Genomic DNA, 23,161 nt, shown 5'->3' with positions numbered 1-23,161 from the left:
CTGGGCTCAGTATTGCCACCACAATTTCACAAGAAGCAAGGATTCTGAATTTTATGTGAAATTTCTTGGTTTTAAAACTTGGCTAAGATTTTTAAAAAGACTTTGTGAAGCGAACACTGCAGACTACCAGTGCCAGGGCCCTCTTGATCAAAATTCATTATAACGATCTATTTCCTTTCTTAGTGATTTGCATTGTCAAGTGTTCTCACTCTTAATTGTAAGGTAATGATTGAAAGGTAATGTGGGCTCCAAGCACCGGAAAAAAGGAAATGTAGCTAAGATTTCCTGTGCATGATTGCAAGACTTTCTGTAAAACTAACAAATATGCTTTGTTTTAGGAATTCTTGTCAGAAGAAATAATCCCAACCTGCTTTGTCCCTTTTCTACTCTAAGGCCTCAGATGGGAATCAAGGATTTTGTGTCATTGTGCCCTCATGCCATTTTCCAGATTAATCTCTGACTTGGTCCTTCCTCGGCTTCTTCCCCTCCTCTGTTTCCAGTGGGTAGCATTTGAAGCCTTGAAACTCCATGACTGATATCTCACAGCAGTCAGAGATTAACATGTTGCAGAGCTTTGTTTCTAATACTAAGAATTAAATGTAAAAGGAATCAGCCTTAGTATTTTAGAAAATAACTAGAGACTTTTAAGTCTGTAAAGCAATGACATAGAGCAGAAGTCTCCAATAACGAAAATTATTAAGTCAGAAGGGTCTGACCTCTACCATAAATGAGGAAGTTCAATATAAAATTGGAAGAATACACTGGACATAATAGTAAATGCTTATAATTTCAGCACTTTGGGAAACTGAAGCAGGAGGATTACAAGGTCAAGCCCAGCCCAGGCAACCTAGGTACTTAGTAAAACCCTGTCTTAAACATAAATATCCATATAATTTTTTAAAAGGTGGGAGGTTTGGGGATATAACTCAGTGCAAAGTCCCTGAGTTCAATTCCCAGTACTGAGAAATAAATAGAATGACTAAGCATGCTAATAGTTCAGTGGTTTCTTTGAAAGTGTTAAACTATAGTCTCATCCTGAATCCTAACCTATCCAGGGTTTTTGCTGGCTCTGAGTTCTTAGTTCTAAAGATGGATCAGAGTTAATTTTGACTATTTACAGGGTGAGGGGAGTTATTCATCAGGCTTCTTTACTACTTTATCAGCTCAAGTAAACAGTATAGCCTGGGACTGGGGATTTAGCTCAGTGGCATAAGCACCTGCCTTGCAAGCAGGCAGTCGTGAGTCTGCCTTGCAAGCAGGCAGTCGTGAGTTCAATCCCCAGTACCGATAAAAACAGAAAAAAAAAAAAAAAAAAAAAACAGTATAGCCTGCAAATATTTTACTTCTTTGAGCTGCCAAGAGAATTTGCCATTATCATGGATAATGATGACTCCCTTAAAACTCCAGGATTCGTTCTCTAGGCAAAAGGGCTCACCTAGAAAGTAAGATTAATCAGATGGAAAAGGCACCCCTACCCTCCTTCCTGAGCATCACCTTTTATTTTAGATTTATCATAATGATTAATCTACTTTATATTTATTACCTAAGGGTCACGTGTCTGTCAAGAAGTTCCACAGTACTTGTTTTCAGGCTCTACCATGTTATTAGAATTCACTCACAATAATTAAACTAGCCAGGTTTCCGATTTTACCCATGTAGGAGAAAGCATTGAATTTAGCAAACACTAAGAAGACAACCTCATTATCTGTTATACAACTTATAGTGCAAATGTGCAAGTTTCCCCTTCCACATCTCAAGTCTCTCAGAATCAAATTTTGTAAGATTACTGTTAGCTGCAAATAGATAAATCTTGAAAACATTCTGCTAAGTGAAAAGCCACATACTGTATGATCCCATTTGTATGAAATGTCCAGTTAGCAAATCTGTAGAAACAAAACACAAATTAGCAGTTGCTGAGGACAAAAAGAGTGGAGGAGAAGGAAAGAATGAGGGGTGACTCTTAAAGGTATGAAATTTCTTCTTGGGATTGATAGTGATGACAGTTTACAACTCTGAAGCCATTTAATTACATGGTATGTGAATTATATCTTAATAAAGTTCTTACCAAAAGATGATATTTTTATACCAGGGATCAAACTCATGACCTTGCACTTGCCAGGCAGGCGCTTAGGTTGCTGGGCTAAGTCCTTGGCCAAAAGATGATTTTTTGAAAGGTAATATTTTACCATGTCAGCCTATTTTACATGTAAGATATTCAGCAATTCATCAAAGATTATCAAATGCCAGCCCCCCAAAATCTAAGTCCTTTGTTGAATAAGCAGATGGAATTTGCTTTCATAAAATGTATTTGATAAAGTGACAGTGTAATTCTGAAAAATAATGTGTGTGAGCAAATAAAAACTGGGTAAAATACATGAACCGTCACATCCTATTATGGGTCTTGTTTCGGTGGGGGGCATCCAGGCTTCTTCAGCAGCTATGTGGGACACCATGCAGATGCAGCACCTCAGGTAAAGAGGCTTCAGACCTGTGTCACATGTGACACTGACGCTGTGACATGCGTTAGTGTCTAGGCATGGTAACAGAACTAATGTTCCATGTGCATTTTCCTCATTGGGCATGTGACCCATGTAGTGAGTATGAAAACAAATAAAAGATTGTGACTTTGAACTTAAATAGTAGGAAATAGGTTCTATAAGAGGATCCAGGAACATGTGATATGTCCAGTGCATCCATTAACCTGAAGAGAATCTCTCCCTACCTAGTCATTATGTGAGGGATGTTATTCCCTGGTGAGAATTCATGATGAATAATGGACTAAGACATAATGATTGATGTATCATTGCTTGTGACTGACTATGGTAGATAAATAAGATGGTTCAAAATTAGTATCATAAAGAACACAAAGCAATGAGTAGGGACACTAGTATGATCATGTAAGCAGCTACCATTAACTTAAGTAGACATTGCTGTAGATTTCATGATTTAAGACATTTAGTCACTTCCACCTACCAAGAAAATAATCTAGGAAAAATAAAAGAGTAAAGCAAAATCCCCTTTCTCTGAACAGTCAAAATATAAAAAGAGCCCAGTCCACTTTCTGAATTAGTGTTAGATTCTAGGACTTAAAAGAACCTTAAAGGTCAAACCTAAGTAAATGAGCTATAGAAAAAAAGGAACTCTTCGGTGTCCTACTGCCCATGCCAGAAGACGAAACTAGCAGGTGCATTGAGGTAGGATGAGGTATGGTGAGGTGAAGGTGGATTACCCCACATCCCCGACTATGATTAACCTTCTCAGCTGCTGCTTTGTGGCCTTGCCTATGGCATGTCCCATAAACAACACAGTGCCCAACTGTGTTACAGTCAATTCCTATACCTGAGAATAGAGGAAAATGGCTTAGACCTCTTTCTTCCTTATCTCTGTAGGCCACATTTGATACCAAGGACTGTGAAATCTTTACTCTGTCAGATCAGCTGTACATAGTTGAGCAAACTAAGAGATTAAGATGTTAAGCTCTCCTGACAGTATCAATACAATGTAATCCATCTGTCTTTTCCAGGAAGATGCATATGTTAGCATGTAGTTTAAAAATTACTTTCTAAGTAGTGTCTATATGTCCTCTCCACCACTTGTTATTATGTCATTTTCAGGAAAATGCTTTGTAAATATGAACTGATGTTTTACTGTTTAATTTTCATTTTTCTGTAGTGATATTGAGCACATTTTCATGTTTTTTTCATCATGTTTTCCTTTTTATATTATTAGAAAAAGACTAGAGCTGGAAAAACATAACTCAGTTGCTTATTCCCCAAAGGGAGAAATCACATTCTTTTTTGTCTTCAAAGTACATACAGTCGTGTTTTGCACCTGTGTAGTAGATGCTAAATAAATGTTTGCTGATTCATGAATAGATGAGAGATTGAATGACAGAAAGCCATTTATCAGTTCCCTTTTTTCTTGTCTAGATCCCGCCCAGAATTCTCTTTTTAAAATGTCTGATGAGAGTTTTGAAGTGAACTCAACAGATGAATCATGATTTGCATGAAGCCAAAGTAAAGCAAGAAAAGCTGTGACATAATTTTAGAGATTAGCAAATCTTACTTTGAAATCATTTACCTACCTCTCAAGAAGTAAGATTTTTTTCTAAATTAAAGTCTGGGCAAAGTAATCGCTAAGAAATTACGAAAAGGATTCATTTTCTTCTGTTTTGTTTCTGGCTTTTCTTCTCTGAAAAATAAGCCCTGAGCAACCTAGTTTAGTAAAAGGTTTGTGGAAATGTCATGGTAAAATGTACAGTAAGTTACCAGTCATTTCAATCTAACTGATCTTTTACTGAGACCAAGTTTGCTGAATCAGAGCTTCCTAAGAACCATGATGGATGATTTTGTTTTCTCAGTCTCTGTCTTCTTCACATCCAAAACAATTGTGCCTTGTTTTGATGCTTTGGCCTTATCTAAAACTGTGTGCTTTTGTGATCAAGAGCTGATACATGTGGAACTGAACTTTCCCTTCTGAAGCAAGTTGTTGGACATGGAGCAGAGGAGGGGAAGGGGGAATGTTGTCTCTATGAAAAAGAAACAAAGACAGGCATGTAGCTTCTATTTTTTTTTAACTTCAGTTTCCTGAGTTAAGGAATCTAAACTGACAAACTAAAAACACCCTAAAGAAAGAACTTACAATGGTTGGATTTTCTTTTCTTCAAGGAACCACTATTAGTTCATACTACTCAATGTTGTTGGATTGTGTATTAGAATATCTTAAGTGTACCACATTGTTTTAGATGGCCTTTATCATTCTATTTAAATCTCTATCTTTAGAAAATGCCAGCATAACTTATCCTGGGCATTAGAAGTTAATAGCCCCTGGGCTTTGTCTCTGTTAGGAAAGTCCAGTGTGACCTTGAGGAAGGTCTAGTCCAAAAGGCCAGTTTCTTCACTTCAGAGGTACTTGAAGATCGCCCAGGACCTTCCCAGCTATGAAGGTTTCTGAAATCAATGCACAGTACCTTGACCCCAAAGTGGTTCAAGTCTTTCAAGAACAAGTTCTGAAATAAGCCATGTAAAGGATATTGGGTGCTCCAGAATTCAGTGCTCCAGGTAGTCTAAATCCTGGTCTCTCTACTTGATTCATGGGCTACCACAACCTCCCTGGCTCATCTCATCTGCACAGCAGCCAGGATCTCATCTGCTTTCAGGCCGGTGCTTATTCTGCAAATGTAAGATACTTGCCTTGCTGATCATTTCATTAAGTTTCCTGTCATCACCTCCTCTTGGCAAACCAATTTTGTCACTGGTCAGATAGCCTTAGTCCTGGTGTACCTCTGACTTGCACGTGATATCTCATCTTCTTCCTTTCACCTCCTTCCCAGGGTACATCCCCAGCTATTTGGACAAGGATGAGCTCTGCGTAGTGTGTGGTGACAAAGCCACTGGTTACCACTATCGCTGTATCACATGTGAAGGCTGCAAGGTAAGAGCCCCGCTGACCCCTCCCAGGGCGCTACTGGAACTCAACATCTGAGTTTGAATTAGATTTCTGCATTCCTCACCTGTGACATCCATGGATCTGGTGGTGTTCTGATTTTTGACATGTTCAGAAACTGAATTTGCAAGTGTGAGGTCTGGTTTCTTTAGCAAGTGTTTTTAAAACAGGAAGAGGCTAGGTAAAATCAAAAGAAATTAATAAAACCTTTGAGTTTTAAAGAGCATATATTTTTAAATACTTTATCATCTCAAGAAATTAACAAGCTAAAAGCACACTAGCATTTCTTCTGCTTTAGCTCCAAAATGGAAGGAGTTGGGGCTTGCTCTGTCACAGGCTGTTTCCACTGTTAATCTGCATGAATGTGCCCACTTAAGTGTTCCATTAGAAAATATCTTTGAGGCTACTTAGGTTCAATTATGTTCTGAAGTTGATCCAAAGTGGCTTTCTGCACAACCTGCATTAAGGAGATTCAGGTCATACATCAGGTAATTGTATTTTCTGCAGACCTTTCTTCAAGAGATACTTAACTAGAACATACCAGAGAACAGCAGTCCATTCACTTCCCAGAAGTGAGTCTAAATTTGACTAATTACAATCTTTACCAACAAAATTAAGGTGAGCTTTATGGAAAATATTTCTTGGACAAACAAACTAGCCTAGAAAATAAGGCCTATCATAAACAAGAAGAAAGCTTAACCCAGTGCTGTATTCAGCATTCAGCTAATGCCTCATAAATGATGCTGTGTTTAAAATCAGGGAAGGATTTTTTAAATTATTTTCTTGTTAAATGTTTTATATTTAAAGCCTATCAAAGGAGTAAATTCTTAAGCAAAATTTGTACTAAAATTTGAAAAAGAAAACTCCATCTTCCCTCTTCCTTTGCCTACCTAAATTCCTCCTCTTTCCTTCCTCTGAGACCCCCTTTCTTCCTGCCCTTACCCCTAAACTCCCAAAATTAACATGTTACTTCATGTTACACCAATGAGGGTTCCATTTCCCTAGTAGAAATTTTTCCATGCAAATAACCTACTTTTTGTACATGAAATTAGGAAATGCTTAGGGGAAAGTGGCTAAGAATGTTGCAATTATACATGCACTGGAAAGAAGTCATTTTTAAGGTCCCAAGGCCTTTTATCTACAACGCTGTGTTTGGAATATGGTAGAATATGTTCTTCCTTCATCCAGACCCCCTTGATCTGGATTTTGTAGTTCTTCAACAAAGACTGGACAAAAGGTTGCCATTGCAGCCATGAAAATAATGTCTTAACAAATTTAATGCAGCTAATTACAAGTCCTGCCTATTTATTAATTAGAAGATTTGCAAACCCTGTCTTGAAAGCACAGTTTTATTGGCTTGAACTGAAAGTAATAGAACTATATAACTCTAGATATATTCTCTAATTCCAAAAGCTCAGCGATTGAAACTGGCCTTTTTTTCTATATTAGCCTTAATTGAAAAGGCTTTACCTGCCTGCTTATGCAGCACTCAGTCTTTTAAATCAACTTCTTATGATACATTTTGAATTCTAGGAGAGAATCTAATGAAAATTGCATTTAATATTTAACTCTGCTGAGGGACTCTACAGGCTAACTGTGCCGTCTAGAGGACTAAATGCAGTCGCAATTGCCCCTAAACAAAGGGAGAATTGAGTCTTTTTACTGCAGTTTCTGCCTAGCTAAAATCAACTAGCCTCTTTTCCCAGGACTACTGGTTCTTTGGAGCCTGATTCAGCTGTGGTTTTCTTAAAGAAAAATCATAGCAAAAGGTTTTTGAACCTCTATGTCTGATGAGAATAATACTGTTTCAAGGATTGCCTCCACCAAAAAAGCCAAAAAGAAGCCTTCCTTGGGTGCCAGTGGTGAGGGTTGCAGATGATTTACTATAATACAAAGTATCTTGGAAAAAGACAAGGATTTTTCAATTGATACATACTTTTTAAGAGTGGTGAAAGATGAAAAGGGTATATTCTATACTGTTGACTCAAATCTGCAATTTAAAAATATTTCTACCCCATACAATGCGGATAAAATCATTTTTGCCCATTTTTACTTTGACAAAAGTGAAATCTTTTGGACATATTTTGTCTACTGTGCTATGCCAGTTTTTTTTTTACATATTGTATAGAAGAAATGTTGATGCTTCCCCACAATGAACTATTTTCTAAGAAATATCCAAAGCTGCACAAATAACAAACTAGGAGGGTGCTGTGTTGCTCTTCTGATTAGCGCATCATCTTGAGCCACCAAGAAATAGGTTCAGTTCTCAGAATGCACAGAAACTGGTCTAATATTGATTTAGAAACTAATACTTCTGCTCAACACAAATCAAGGAAATATATGTCCTTATTCACAAAGACATCTCTTATCGGCTTTTTCTTTTTGGAGGGCAGGGAGCATGCTGAGGATTGAATCCAGTCCATCACAGGCTATACTGCTGAACTGAAAGGATTTCTTTTAAATAACTAACTTATAAATAAATATATATTATATGTAAATAGTATTATAAATGTCTTCTACCAAGTTTATTTCTAGGAGTTAACTTTTGTCATTTTTAAAATGTAAGGGACTAGCATGTTTACATTTATTCATATAAAGTGGTCCTTCGTCATATGTAAAAAATATGCTTACCTGTACTTAGGAGAGGCAACAGTATAAAAGGAACTGGGCCCATGAAGTTTCTAGGAAGAGGCATCACAGGCCACAACCCCTGTACCAAAATGAGCCTTGTATAAATTACTTCACTTATTCCATTAAAAAGTACACAGCGTAGCCTTTTTGGAGAAATAGGTGCTTCTCCTCCTGGCATATCAAACCTTACCTTCTCCTGAGCACTGTCTCACTTTTCAGAAGGCCCTGGCCCCCTACTCCTTTAGCATAAGAGGGCATCAGAGTGAGGGTGAAAAAGTCAACCCAGTTCCAAACAATGATACCCTTTTCCTGTCCTTATATCAATACTCAACACTCCTTTGCTGGGGGTCTTGCATTTTGGTATTTCCTCCAGGAGGGGAGTACTGGCCTATCCCTCCCCTACATGTCATCTGCCAGGAATCTCTGGATTTCTTTTGCCCTCTTCTACCCTCCTTGGTCAGAGGGGCACCTGGAAGAGGGAAGTTCACAGAGAAATATACATTTCAGTCATGTCACATACTCCAATATTGAAGTTTTGGCAGGATTTACCCACCCTGAAGACCCAAGGAAACATTGCTGACATCCCATACTGATGTCTGTGTGTGATTCCTGCAATCATGTATCTGTATCATACAGATTCACAGACTCAGTTGTTTAAGGATGTGAAATCCAATAACATGACAGTTTTCCTACTAGAACTTGAACAGTGGAAATGATAAAGGATTTCTACACATGTCCCCAAAACAAACCTACAAGTCTCAGTTTTCCCTAGTGCTTTTACAGTTTGTTCTGCTGTAGACCTTTTTACTATCTGGAAGAGCTTTTGTGTACAAGTGTGCATATATGCATAATCTAAATTTAAAAATGAGGTAATAAAAATGTGGGCTAAAGCAAGGACAATTGACATTTCAGGTCCACCATTTATCTAACAAAGAGGCCTCCTTCACATTTTAATAGAGAACTTTCTAAGACCTTGCTAATCTACCAAAACAGAGAAAATGGAGATTTTTGAGTGGTGGATAGGAGGGGACTGTTTATAATCTATTCACTTCATTTTTTGTTATATAAGCTGTTAAGCAAATGAGATTTGGAGTGCATATCCTAACCAAGTTCCAGCAATTACCACATGACTTGAAGCAAGCAATTTAACCTAATAATTAGCTTTTTCATCTCTACAATGGAGATATTAAGAGTACCTCCCTTATAAATTAGATCGTGGGGAGCAGAAGGTATGGAATCCGTCCAACAGCTCTTTGCTGTGTACTCCTTACAATGGTCCACTGCCGTTATTAATTCCCACAGTTCAGAATATAGTTGCTAAGACACAGGGGTCACACCCACAAAAGCTCTAGTAGGACACCCTTAAGGATTTTATGTACACTAATGTACACTAAATTATGTACACTAAATAGTACACTTCAGAAAGGAAGAAATATACTAAATTTATAGGTGTATGTCTATAGATACCAGAGTAAAAGAGGGTTATGAAAAGAAAAACTTCAATGCAATTAGTTTTGGAAAATATTTGGTGAAACATCTGGAGAATGTTTGAAAGACTGAAGTCCATCTCAACAGTCAAAACAAGAATTAAATGAAATTTCTAGATGCAGGTAATTCATCTACTTAATTACTAAATGATTACATTATTAAGTAGTAAAGTATCACAGGTATCTAGCTCTTCCTTTTCCTAATATAAATTAGTAAAGCTTCTCATAACTTAATTGAGCAGCACAATTATAACGTGCTATGAAAAATAGTATTATTCAATGTATATAAAACAAAATCAAGCACTAGATTCTTCTATTGGCTTCATTGCCTTGAATAAAATTCAAAATGGTATTGACTGTGCAGTCCTTTGACCTCTCCTTCAGCTCCTTAGATTCCCGTTAGGCCTACTGTCCCATATAAGAGGAAGTAGATAAACCTAGAGACCCAATTGTATTTTAAGGCCCCAAACAATTTATCTCATAATTATATGGACTCAAAATCCCAGAATCATTCTCTCTAGAAAATATGAAACTGTTGTCTTGGGTCTTTCTTTCTCATGTAGGGTTTCTTTAGAAGAACCATTCAGAAAAATCTCCATCCATCCTATTCCTGTAAATATGAAGGAAAATGTGTCATAGACAAAGTCACACGAAATCAGTGCCAGGAATGTCGCTTCAAGAAATGTATCTATGTTGGCATGGCAACAGATTGTAAGTAGATCATCTTCATTTGCTTCATATTCAATGAGTGTTGATTGGGAAAGGATTTGATTCAAAATCAACTAGGCAGAAAAGCAGTGAGACCCACAGAGACAGAGAAGGAATGTATGACTTCCCTAGCCTCATCCCTCCCCACATCCCACTTGCCACCCAGAGAGGCTTTATCCCACTCCTGTCTTATCAACTGTTAACTCTCAAAGTAGCCAGATTAGGAGGGAAATAAAGTGGTTAAATTATCCCTATAGGGTTGAGGGGGAGCTATTAGCAACATTGCAGTATGTTACAAATAAGAGGTCTCATCCCTTTAACTTAGTAAAGTAATTTTCACACACAAGCTTCATTTGATTAGAGCCTCATGGTCTAGTTCTCTTATTTTTTTCAAAAGCAAAGACGTAAATTATTTTACAGACATTTTTAGAGACAGGGCATAGGCAAAAAGTAAAGTTGAATGCTATTGCACAAAGCATCCTTAATTTGGTTGCTTCTTGTATTTTTAGCCATAAAGACATTGGCACTGAAGTTGTCATACCCAGTGTTCCCAATGCCACAGCATATGGTGGTGAGATTAGCCCTTGGGGTCTCTCCTCCCTGCACTGTGTGAGGGACTTACACCGGTCACCTTAATTAATCATAAAAAGAAGAATTGTGTTTCTCACAACAAGACTTCCCTTTTGTTAGACATCAATATTAATGATTTCTACTGCCATAAACTTTTGCACATCAGTGAAGGATTCCAACTGTTAGCTAAAAATTAAAAAGGAAAAAAAAAAAAAAAGGAAAGAAAGAGAAAATTCAGTGAGGATTCTTCCTGATATAAAAGGAAATAATCATGGCCTTAACCTTATGTGATAAATAGAATTCTCTCTGAGAGAACAACCACCACCAAAAAAAAAAAAAAAAAAAAATCTATGGAATATCCTGTTTTGCATGATAAGGAAGACAGAATGGAGAATCATTCAAAAGGAAGAGGGTCGTGTTATGGTGTTAGGCTGAAAATCCCGAGTTAATCCCCACCTCTAGCTGTGTCTGTTCTTTATCTTCCAAAGGCTTTAGGCTTGCCAACAATATGCCTGAGAAGGATATGTGGATATGATTAACTTGGGACCAAACACTTAGATATGAACCGTTCATGATTGATCGAGTATTCCATTGTTTCATTAAGAACTTAAGATACAAGTGTTTTGAGGTTAAGAAACTGTTCATCTAGATTGTGTGCAGATAAACTTCTGGGTGTTCCTTTCTTGTTTGGAGGCATTTTAAGAGCTCAGGCTTTATAATTTTAAAAAAGTACTCCTTAAGGCTTAGCACTGCCAGCTATTGGCTGTGTGACCTCCCCTATTAAGCCTTAGGTCCTCTGCTCTGAAATCACTATAAAAGTTGGAGAGCTGTGTCTAGGATTACATTAGATAATTCAAGTCAGATATGAACAGTCTCTTGACACACCAGACACATTCAGATAATGTGGCCCTGGGTATTTACTACCCTTTGCTGCAAGAACCAAAGTGATTCATCAGACCTTATCCATATTCCTGACCATTATAAATGCTCATTTTGACAACCCAGTCCAGTCTAGATTCCCTGGGGTTTGGTATTCTATTTATGGGTTATCTGGGCATCTTGATTCTCTTCCTCTTCTGGTTTTTTCCCCACTTTTCCTCTCAGGTCATTAAGAAATGGTCCTAGAACAGTGCTGTTGTAGAACTGAAGTCAAAAGGCTTAGGCCTGGCCCTGCAATGAGCAAATCACAACCCCTCTGGATCAGTTTCCTCTTCTGTGAAAGGAGGAAGTTGGGTGATGTCTAAGGTCTCTTCTGGGTCTAAAACACTGTGACTCTGCAACTTCCCGTTCCACTGATAGTTCCTATGAGACAAATGAAATGGTTTTGTTTTGGAAGTTAATCATGGAAGCACAGGATATTGCTATCTGCTCTTCTTGCTTCCCTTTTGCATAAATTATAATGGTTGTGGTTATATTTACTGAGCATTACAACGTTCAGTACCTTGTGCAGTATATTACTGATCTCAATTCATTTAGGAAAAAATGACAGAAAGTGCAGAGAGCCTAAGCAACTTTTCAGAAGCCACACAGCCTCAAGTACTAGAGTCAGAATTCAAATCCATGGCTGTCTAGAGTCCGAAGCCTGGCTCTTTAATTACCATCGCCAGTTGATCAAATAGGGAGCACTGTAAAATGAGTATCTGTGGAGGCTTTAAGGAGCCAGTGAGGAGTTGGGGTTCTTTGCCTCTGAAGAGGGAACCAGGAGCCTCACATTACCGCTCCACAATTTCTCTTTGACTTGAAGACTCCTTACTATTTTAAGAGGAATCTTAAGGAAGGAGGGAAGAAGAAAAGCCCTGAGTGAACTCAGATGGCTGGCTAGACCTATTTATGTGTAATCCTGCAAATAGAACAGACTTTGCTTCTGTGTGCCACACTCTTTCCTCAGGCTGCCTCCTGTAGAGCTCGAGGGCCCAAAACCCAAGCATCCCCAGAGGGTTGTTTTGCAAAGCTGATTGGGCACTGGGAATTTGGCACAAGGGCTTATGTTGGACAGTGGCTGGCCAGCAGCAGTTTGCTTCCAAAGGAAGAAAATCCCCGGTGTGACTTATTTTCCCCTTCAGAAACCCACTGAGCTACTTGTGCCTCGGTGACCCCCACCCCTGAGGCTCCAGCATGTGTAGCCTGCCACATGTTTGGGGAGTAGCCACGTGTATCCTCACCTTTCTCCCTCCCAGTGGTGCTGGATGACAGCAAGAGGCTGGCCAAGAGGAAGCTGATTGAGGAGAACCGAGAAAAGAGGCGACGGGAAGAGCTGCAGAAATCCATAGGGCACAAGCCAGAGCCCACGGATGAGGAGTGGGAGCTCATCAAAACGGTCACTGAAGCTCACGTGGCCACCAATGCCCAGGGCAGCCATTGGAAGCAAAAACGGAAATTCCTGGTAAGGCATAGCTCACTATTGGTCACATAGTAGGTGCTTTCTCCCTCAGCTCAGCAAGTCCTCGGAATCCCAGGGTGCTGTTGTGATGTCCCATTTCGCTGACAGAGAAACAGCACCTCTGATAGGACCAGGTGCAAACCAGGCCTATGTGAGACTTTATGCCCCTCTTACCTTCACAATTCACTGGATTCCAAAGCTGTTTCTTGGCCAGCACTACTTCAGTTTGTTTTTGCTGTTACTCAGGCCAGTTTTGAACAAACTATGTGAAATTCACTACCTCCGAGGTTTCCATTTTTACGTTCATTTCTCCTCTCAGATGTCTAGTAGATACATGCTTAAGCCTCTAAGATTACCCCAAAATACCATTATGCATTAGAATAACCTCTAGGGTGATGTGTCCCATATCAAAAATGTGTTTTTACATCAATAGAGGTCAAAATTTTTAGCTTAAAATAATGAGACTGAGTCCAGAAAGACAGTGGATATGAAGAAACAGAGATGCAGAGAGGGCGTGTAGAGAAAACAAAGCCACCCAGACTTGTGGAATATTGGTTATCTGATAGTTTTATACAAATGTGCAGTTGTGAAAGCCTTCCCATTTATTTGTCATATAAACTTCAGAGTATTTTGAAGAAGGTGGGAATTTTAGCCTCATTTTACAGAAAATGCAAACAGCCAAGATCACATGCTAAAACTGGACTCAACTAGGTCCCAAAGGTACCTCAGGTCTTTTGGTTCCAAGTCAGGCTCTCCACACACCTCATCAAATGTACTACCTGCCCCAGCCCATGTCTGGCCCTCTCTGAGACTGACCCTGCTCCTGGGTAGTGACTGGAAGCCCTTATGAGCAGCTGCTGAACCCTGACATCAGGTATCCTGCAGGTCCATTTGTATCCCCAGGGAATGTCAGAGGACTTTCCAATCTGGACACAGAAATGCAGTAGTAGAATTATCCTTGTATCTTAGATCACTGCTACAATGAAAAATTTTGTTAATATAACAACTTTCCAGAAGTTTTAGGAAAGACAACATTCACATATAATCTACCTGTCCTGAAGCTATTGATTTTATTGCAATGAAATGATAATGCCAGCACAAATAGCAATGCTAGCAAATCCTCAGATGACCGTTACTATATGCCACGTACTATTCTAAGTTTTCCGTATAGTAACTTCCTGTACCAACCCTAGAGGGAGATATGATTGTTATCTCCACTTTACAGCAGGAAAAGCTGAGGCAGAGAAGTTTAGGTCATACATGGTAGCAGCCATGTATACCATGCAACTTGTCCCCTGCACAAACATAAAAAAGCCTCTGAAAGAAACAAGCTTCTTGCAAGGGCAGCATTATGGTGCATTCACTTTACATGCTTACCCCCATGCTGCTGTATCTGCCAGGAAATAAAAAAAAAAAAACCACTACTCTCAATCAATAGATCAGTGTTACCCAATATATATATAGGGCAGAGCAAGACAGCCCTAACCACAAGCCTAAATCTGTCATTACTCTGATTGTGTCAGCCACAAATGATTGACCTCCATTTCCAACCCTCGTGTTGCTTTCTGGCTTTAACTAGTGATGGAGTGAAATTCAAGCTTAATTCTAAGTATAGAATAAGGATGTCAGACCAATCTTGGACTTCTCTTAGACAATTTTACATTTTTGTTTTACTTACTCTCAAAAAAGAATGGATACTAGTTCCAGTAGTCACCAAAGGTAGTCATTAAATCAACTTCAATGACCATTAAGGTGCTTCTTTCCAGAGTTGAAGTACTTACTATTTTATTTAAGAAACAACTACTATGTGCCAAGAAGTAAGTCAGCACATTACAAAAAGGGAATAGACAATAAGGTTTAAACAAACAAGATAAATACAGGCAGTAGAAAGGCAATAAACCTTATGACAGGACAGAGTATTTGTGAACTGGAAATAGAGAAAGCCTGCATTTCTCTAGACAGGAACATGTAGACAGAACATGGCTGTCCAAGGAGGTGACATTTGAACTGTGACTAAAAACTGAGAAAGTCAACCTCTTAAGAAAATATTATATTTCACCTCACCTGGTGATTCCCTTGGCAAAGACAGCACATTATTTAGTAATGAGAACTAGCCTTGAGGTCTGTACCTGTAATTTATAGGCTCCTGATGGTTTTCACTGGTCCTTAAGGAACCAAATAGCATGACATAGAATGATTTGTCCTGAGTTGTTTTTTTACCAGGTCCATGAGTTTCTCCACTCACAAGTTTTCTTTGGGAAACTTACAGTTCAGAGCACCTGTTTTACATAGCAGTTTCCCTGCCCCATGGAGCTGTCATAAAATGTATCTATTGTAGATCTTTGATCTGTTTAAGAAATCTTCATTCTTGATCCAAATACAAATAATTTCTTCTCTAAGCCAAGTATTCCTAGAGGGGTCCCATCTGTCTCTACAATGCACTTCATGTGCAGCAGCCAATTGCCTTCTGTTCTGTGTTACCTCTGCACTTCCTAGTGTGCAGAAACCATGTTCCCTTCAATATTAATACTTCAGTGCCACCCCCTGTAGTTCCAGTAGCTGGAACCCATGGTAGCAGGCCTTCAAGATGGCTGCCATTCCCAAGCTCCTACCTGTATACTCAGCCAGTTTAATCTCTTCCACCTCTCCTGGAATCTGGGCTATTCTATGATTCCTTTGAACAATGGATTTTGGCAGAAAAGATGCTTGAGAGACTTCTAAGTTTGGGTTATAATAAGCTTTATAGTTCCCATTTGGGTCACTTGGAGTGGAAACCAAGTACTATGTAAAAATATCCAAGGACTCTGAGACAACCATGCTGTGAGGAAGCCCAAGCCAGCCACATGGGAAAGACAAGATTCCCAACCCAGGCACCAGGAAAGAAAGGACAAAAACCTCCAATGACACCAGTCTTTAAAGCTATTTGATGACTTCTGAATAAAAGACACCCCTAAACACTAAAAGTTCATTTTAAATTGCTGCTTTAGCTACTGTGTTTTGGGGATGTTCGTTATACAACAATAGATACACACAACTAAATATATTTGTGTGTGTTAAGTTAAACATACAGTTGTTCCACTGGCCCATCCTTAGAGATAGTACAGTTAAGTTCTGGATCCTACTACATTTATATATTTATAAATACTTCATGCAGTGGGATGCCTCTGTTGGTATACTTATGCTCAAAATAAAAACTATCCTTCTGCCTGCTAGGATATTAAGAATCCTTACTTGAAGACAGCTTTGCTAAATGGTGTCCATGTCTGAAGCTTTTACACACTGGGGTTTGAACTTCCCGTGTGGTTGATCCCTTTTATGCTTGCAACATTGCTACACATATTATTTCATTGATTTCTGTGTGGTGATATCCCATCTTATTTTGAAGAATAATTTGAAAATATCTATTATGTGAATAATGGTATAGTAACATGTCATGAGAGATTAAAAATTACATCTTGTCATAAAAGCTAGAAGTATTCATTTACCTGGAGTGGGTTAGTAGTTTATTCCCCCAAAGGAGCTACTTAATCTCTTTCTACCCGAGGACTAGGACTCAAGCCAGAAAAAGAGACTGATGGTTGGACCTGGGTTTTAAATCTGAATTAGTCTTTGGCAAATGTGGAACTTTGGCAAAATCTATGCAAATTTTAATAATAAACCTAGAGCCCTGTATTAAAATTACTTCAAAACATTTAAATTATGCAATTTTCTAGTTCTCTCCAACCTACTCAAATATCTGAGGCTACAAAAATGCCGTCTTACCATGAGCAATTTGCGTAATGGTAGTGATGACAGAGAGGAGAAGCAGGCTGAAAAGAAAAAAGCAGTGTCCAGTGTCAAACAAGGGAAAGCGGGTCTCTGCGTCAAAGATAACTCACTTCTCTGCCTCTCTGTTTCAGCAAGTCATTTGCTTTGGCATAAATCGCATGGCAACAGTCCTGCCTTTCAGCATTGTCCTATGTCAACATCATCTCATTATTCTCTCCCTTAGTTTGTATGTAAAGGAGTGGCTTTGAATGGACTTTCTACCAAGTTTGAAATGTGGCCATTAAAATCAAAGCAAGTTTGCCCACTTTTTCCTGGCAGAGTCACTGTCTCATTTCCCATATTCTCAAATAGGGTAGCCTCAGAGAAGCAGCATAAACAGAAAGATCAGGTAAGGTGGGTGATTCAACCTTGCTTGAATAGTGCAATCAAGTCAGGAAGGCATCCATCACCCAAAATTGTCATCACTTCAGAAGAAGGTTGGGAGCAGTGTAATTAGGAGAAAAGACATTGGAACCAAACATCCTGGGTTCAGCACTTGCCTCTGTTGCTGATCTTGAGTAAGTAATTTTACTTCTCTAACCAGATAGTATAAAAATAGAAGTTACGCAGGATCTAACAGTACCTGACATATCGTTAACAACCACACATGTTGTTACTATATGCGTCATCCCTACCACCTTCGCTATCTTTCCTGCTCATCTCAGGAAAAGTGTGAGCCTGACATCATTTCTCAAGACCCCAGAATCTTGATTCACCATATTTTCTTGCCCAGCCTTGCAAAGGTGCAAGAAGATACCAGTGAACACCCCTCCCTACTTGGCATGTGCCCCAGGGCTACCAGGTCAGGCCAAGACATCCTTGCCTCTGAGCCAGCCAGCCACTTGAGAAAAGGTCAACTGGCAGAATTTCCTGCTTAGCTTGAACAACACTGATGCAACAAAGCAGAGCCAGCTAATTGACACTTAACACCAGCCTCCCCAAATGCCAAGCAAGGGTGGATGCCACCCCAACACACACTCTTCACTCTCTTTTTGCATCTCTCCACGCCCCTGCCAAAGTGAGTCACCATGGAGCCCTCACCCCCATCTTAGTCCCCAAGACACATCTCAAATTCTGCTTTCGTCCATCCATGCTACCAGACCATTTCAGCATACCCAAATTACTGCTGTTGTCAGCCGCTGTTTTCCTATGGCCCATCTCTTCCACGTGTGACCATAAATCTCCCCATGCATCTGTACTGTCTATAGCCCTTCAGTGGCTGCCGCATTTGCATTGAGAATAAGCCGATGTCCTCTCCCTGGTCCACAGGGTTCAGCATGATGGGACCCTGCCTGCCTCTTCTTCAAGTCATGGCATTGATGGGTTCCTCCCACAAGAATTTCTGGGAACTTGGCACTGGCTTTTCCCTCACCTTAAATACTCTTCCTTTGGTTTCAGTTTTGGTTAAAGTTACCTCTTTAAAATTATTGAGGTCAAAACCCACACAGTGTTTTTCAGTGAGGTCTTGGCTGACCACCCCACCGCCAGGTACCTGTGAAGTACCTCCAGGCTTATCACAAAGCGTAATCCTTTGATAGATGTATTTTTCCTATTTATTGTCTATCTTTACTGCATTGCAGGTTCCTTGTTGATACACTGTTTGTTGCTGTAATCTCAGGATCAAGTATCTATTCTAGAACAAGATCTGACCTATAGTACTTGCTCAACAAATAATGGCTAAATAAATGTATGAATAATCATTTATTCATTCAATCATCAAGCATTCTATCCTCCACCATCTGAGTCAGTATCTTTTACATAGGAGCCAAAGCACACAAACTCATTCTCCACTCATTTGAAAAATTTTTATCATTGATGTATAACTATATACAATAACTATAATAATAAGTGATAAGTAAATGCCTGATGCCATAGGAATGATATACGTGAGCCACCATGCATGTTCAAGTGAAGCAGACATCATTTCAAACTTGGATACCCTAGAAAGAAATCTATATGACAGGGTTTTTACTTGGGTCTTGAAAAATGGACAGGACTTAGAATGGATAAAAATGAAAAACAGAAGCAGAGGCTTCAGCAAAATGGAAAAATGTAAAGCAAGTTGTGGTGGAGACATGAAGTCCACGGGCTGGCTCCATAGGTCCATGGAGGACAAAGAGGAAAGAAGTCATGGTGAGAGTTGGAAGTTCCCCCATGAGCAAGCTGGAGCACTTGGACCCCCAGAGACAAAGTCAGACCTCCCCGCTCAGTTCTGCGCTGGTGAGTCTACACACCAGAGATTTAGCATCAGTACCTGAACTGACCAAGTACACATCATGTATAAGAGCAGTGTGCTTTGTGGGGTGGTATACAAGGCTATAATCAGATATCTACTGTAGTCAGATATTGAATTGCATGTTGTCCTTACAGATGAAAAATCTGTAGGAAAGTGACAAACAGGCCGTATTACTCAGCCTTAATTTCTCATACCTGATATAAAATTGTGTTGATTCATAGGTTTTATATATACATAATTTTTCCTACCCTAATATATATTTTACAACAGAAAAGTCTCTGACGTTATATCTGAGAGGTTAAGTTGCCGTATTGCTTTACGTGACTTATTTTTTTCAAATCTTTGGAGAGGTCACAGATAGTGACTCAAACACCCTACATACCCAAAGATGAAATGAAATTAACTAACATCAGCATTAGCCCACTAGATTTCAATGAACATGAAATTTACCATTTAAATGAAACAGATTATATCCATCCGTATTCACTGGGGAGGCCTTTAGATTCAGCTAGGCCAAAACCACATTGTCAAATATTTTTATTTCTAAGAAATGTTCCCACATTAGCCCATCCATTCTCTATACATCTAGGAAAGGCAAGTCTAGGAGCCTTTTATGGATTTCTCATATCCACAGTGACCCAAAATATCATTCACTCACCATGAAAACACAGCAGAAACTAGATTTCATCCACTAAGTCACTGCAACACAACATACTAAACTGCAAAGATCCTATACATAATCAAAAAGTAGTAAATGCTGCTAGCAGGTACCATGTCACATGACATGCTTAAAAGTCCTCCTTGAGGCTAGATTCATGCTTTCTCTGGCAGCCTTCCAGGGCCTGGCTGCTTCTGTTTTCCCTAGTGGGAGTCAACTTGCAAATAAGATGCTTCTCTGCTGCTTTCTCCCTACTAAAACTGGGGTGTGAGCTGTAACGGGATGTGTAGGAAGAGCCATGCCCGTTGGGCTTCTCCAAGCCAGCATTGGTTGCTTCCAGCCCAGTGTTGTCAAAACGTGACCCTAGACCACCAGTGTCCTAGAGACACTTATTAGATCACAGGTTCTCGGGCTCTGCTGCTGCCCCACTGAGTCAGAAATCCTGGGAGTGGGATCCAAAAATCAGGGGCTTCTGATGTACAGTGAAGTGTGGGGGCCATGATATCAGGTCATAATCTTGGTGTAGGCACTGTCCTCACTGCGCTGCTTCTGAGGAGGAGAGGTCCTGGTCAACTCGATCTCTGTGTCAGTTCCTCCTCCCTGTTCCTCCTGCTCACCCTCCCCAGCTTCCTCCCCTGGGTGCCTGAAGAGACCAGGCTTTGTTCAGGTCTATTCACAGTGGCCCTAGGTAAAGTGACCACCATCAAGCAGGCCATGAGTCTGTCATCTCATGGGTGACAGTCACACTTCCAGAGCAACAGCTGGAGAGGCTGGCAGGGAAGTGTGAAGAGGAGTAGAAAGTCCACTTCCTGCTATCAGAATATGGTCAGGGAGTGAAAGCCCTGCTGTGGCGGCGTGAGATGGGGCTCCTACAAAAGCTGCCCTGTGGACTCAGGATCACCCACCTCCCAGGCCAGGACTCACCAAATGTTGTTGCTCTGACCTCTTCTTTGCTGATCTGTAATCCACATATTGTGTAAGCATTACCTGAGAGATAGCAGTGTGTGCAGGAGTTGACTCTCTTCTAGGCCACAAAATAAACGGTTATTAGTATCACAGAGATGAAAGGGCACTAGAGAAGACTGCTCCTGACAGCATGCACAAGGAGAAATCCTGAGAGGAAGCACAGAATGTGAGGCTACGGTGTTGGATGGCTCCTGGGGCCCTGGCACCCTTGCTCTATGCTGATTCTGTCAACTCAGGTTGGGGGAGGGACCTGTGTCCCCAGGTGATGCCCATGCTGCCCTCTACCTCCTGACCAGCAAGGCCCATGGATGGTTCCTGAGCAGGTGAACAGCAGAGAAGTGCCCCAAGGATGGTGAACACCAGCGTATTTCCATCTCTGCCCTATGGTTGGCCACATTTGCCCAGTTCAGTTCCCTACAGAAAGCCTCAAGATTGCCCCCTTCAGTGCTCACCTAGACCACCAAAACTTGAGCCTTAGCAGCTGAGTCAGAAGCCACAAAGCATCCACAGGTGCTAGGTTTTCTGGGTGGCCCTGTCCCTGCCCACACTGTGCCCACTTCGCCCACATTCTCTCCACAATGCAGTGCTCTGAAAATGCCATACCAAGCCACCACCTGCATTGTCACCTGCCTGAGTGTGCACCCTTCACATGCACAGAAACAAAAACTTCTTCCTCCTTTCCTCTCCCCCACCCACAGGGCCAATCCTGTGAATGTTATCCTTGGGGACCTACAAAGCAACAACCAACACATGCTTCCCTGCTCCGAGAAATAACGATGCAAATGAGGGGAAAGCCATACAGTTTGTTAATAAACAAAGTAGAAATGGAAAACTTCAGCAGATGTCAGTTCAGAAGAGATCTTCTGCCACAGGATGACAATGGTAAATCAAGTTCCCTTCAGCCTCTTCACTTAAATCTTTGTTTCTCCTCCTTAGCCAGAAGATATTGGACAAGCACCAATAGTCAATGCCCCGGAAGGTGGTAAGGTTGACTTGGAAGCCTTCAGCCATTTTACAAAAATCATCACACCAGCAATCACCAGAGTGGTGGATTTTGCCAAAAAGTTGCCTATGTTTTGCGAGGTGAGCACACTGTTTTTCCTTCTGCATTAGTTTTTCATTAAGGTTCCATCCATTTCCAGGAGTACTGGGTATTGTTTATAATTTACTATTAACCAGGAGGACTTAGTCATCTGAATGCAGTGGTAGTATCTCATTTGTGTCCCCACCTGCCCTCCTCTGTCACCACTCAGTAGCCTGCCCACAGGAGACCCATAAAGACCCTTCCATGCCTGACTCCAGGCCTCACAGAATGAAATCCCAATAACTATATTTGAGTTTGCTAGCATTAAATCCAATCCCTGTGGCAGACCTACAGGCAAGATTTTATTAATCCTATTTTGCAGATGGGGCAAATTATGATCAGAGAAATTAAATTAATTTATCCAAATGCAGTGCCATAGTTTAAACCTGGTTCTGTCCTCTTTTCACAACATATCCCAGCAAAAAGGCTGTGTAGTGTTCTTAATCTTTAAGAGTAAAGTCCAGGAATCCTCACAGACCCAGGCTATATCATTACCTTAAATCTTGCATTGTGACAACTCACTGTTTCTTGCCCCATCTCCAGTGCAGTTTACAGAGCCCACCCACCAAGCTCACACAGAAGTTTCCTTTGGGACATTTCCTCCCACCTCAGCAGTCCTATCATGTGGCAGCTGAGGACACGGCTCTGCTGTCCGCTATGTGGGTGGGAATCCTAAACAAGACACTTAATGTCCTTAATCCTCAGTGATCTCATCTTTAAAATAGGAATTATAATGGTGTCTTGAGCTGTCTGAGGTTCAGGTAGGGTAATCTATGAAAATGCTTGGACAGAGGCTGGGTCATACAGTTCCATGAATTTTAGCTGCCGGTACTGCTGTTATTTTATCTATGACATTCCCAATCTGCCGCTGACTGTCCTTTTTTGAATCAAATGGGGTTGATTATGTTTCCTGGAGAACTTTTCCCTTGAAAAACTTCATCAGGTGACAGTCTGCTGCTCTTCACACATTCAAGGGACCCTGGAAAGACACTATGTGGAGAGGTTCACACACTGCTGTGAGCCTTTTCCATAAGCAACCTCAGCTAGAGAGAAGCTGTGAGCAAAAAGTACAGTGAATGGTTAGTTTTTTAAATATATTACAGTAAAAGACACATTGCTATTAACCTCCCTCAAAATTCTTCTCATCACTTTGAACATACTTATTCTGTCATCATTGCCACTTTCTGAG

General features: G+C 40.2%; 1 protein-coding gene across 26 annotated transcripts in view; it reads left to right on the top strand.

Annotated features, from left to right (window-relative positions):
* Positions 1-23,161, top strand: part of Thrb (thyroid hormone receptor beta) — a 367,382-nt gene that overhangs the window by 322,454 nt on the left and 21,767 nt on the right. For all 26 annotated transcript variants that reach the window (XM_063257026.1, XM_063257019.1, XM_005008297.4 and 23 more), the window contains 4 exons: positions 5,333-5,433; positions 10,127-10,274; positions 13,019-13,224; positions 21,825-21,971. In XM_063257026.1, coding sequence (XP_063113096.1) covers positions 5,333-5,433; positions 10,127-10,274; positions 13,019-13,224; positions 21,825-21,971 — 602 coding nt within the window. The remainder of the gene's footprint in view (positions 1-5,332; positions 5,434-10,126; positions 10,275-13,018; positions 13,225-21,824; positions 21,972-23,161) is intronic.

The sequence above is a fragment of the Cavia porcellus genome, unplaced genomic scaffold (assembly GCF_034190915.1).
Source record: "Cavia porcellus strain 051 isolate PalLab524CR breed Dunkin Hartley unplaced genomic scaffold, mCavPor4.1 scaffold_10, whole genome shotgun sequence".
Lineage (NCBI taxonomy): Eukaryota > Metazoa > Chordata > Mammalia > Rodentia > Caviidae > Cavia > Cavia porcellus.
The sequence above is the reverse complement of the archived record's forward strand: the minus strand, read 5'-3'. Positions and strand labels throughout refer to the sequence as shown.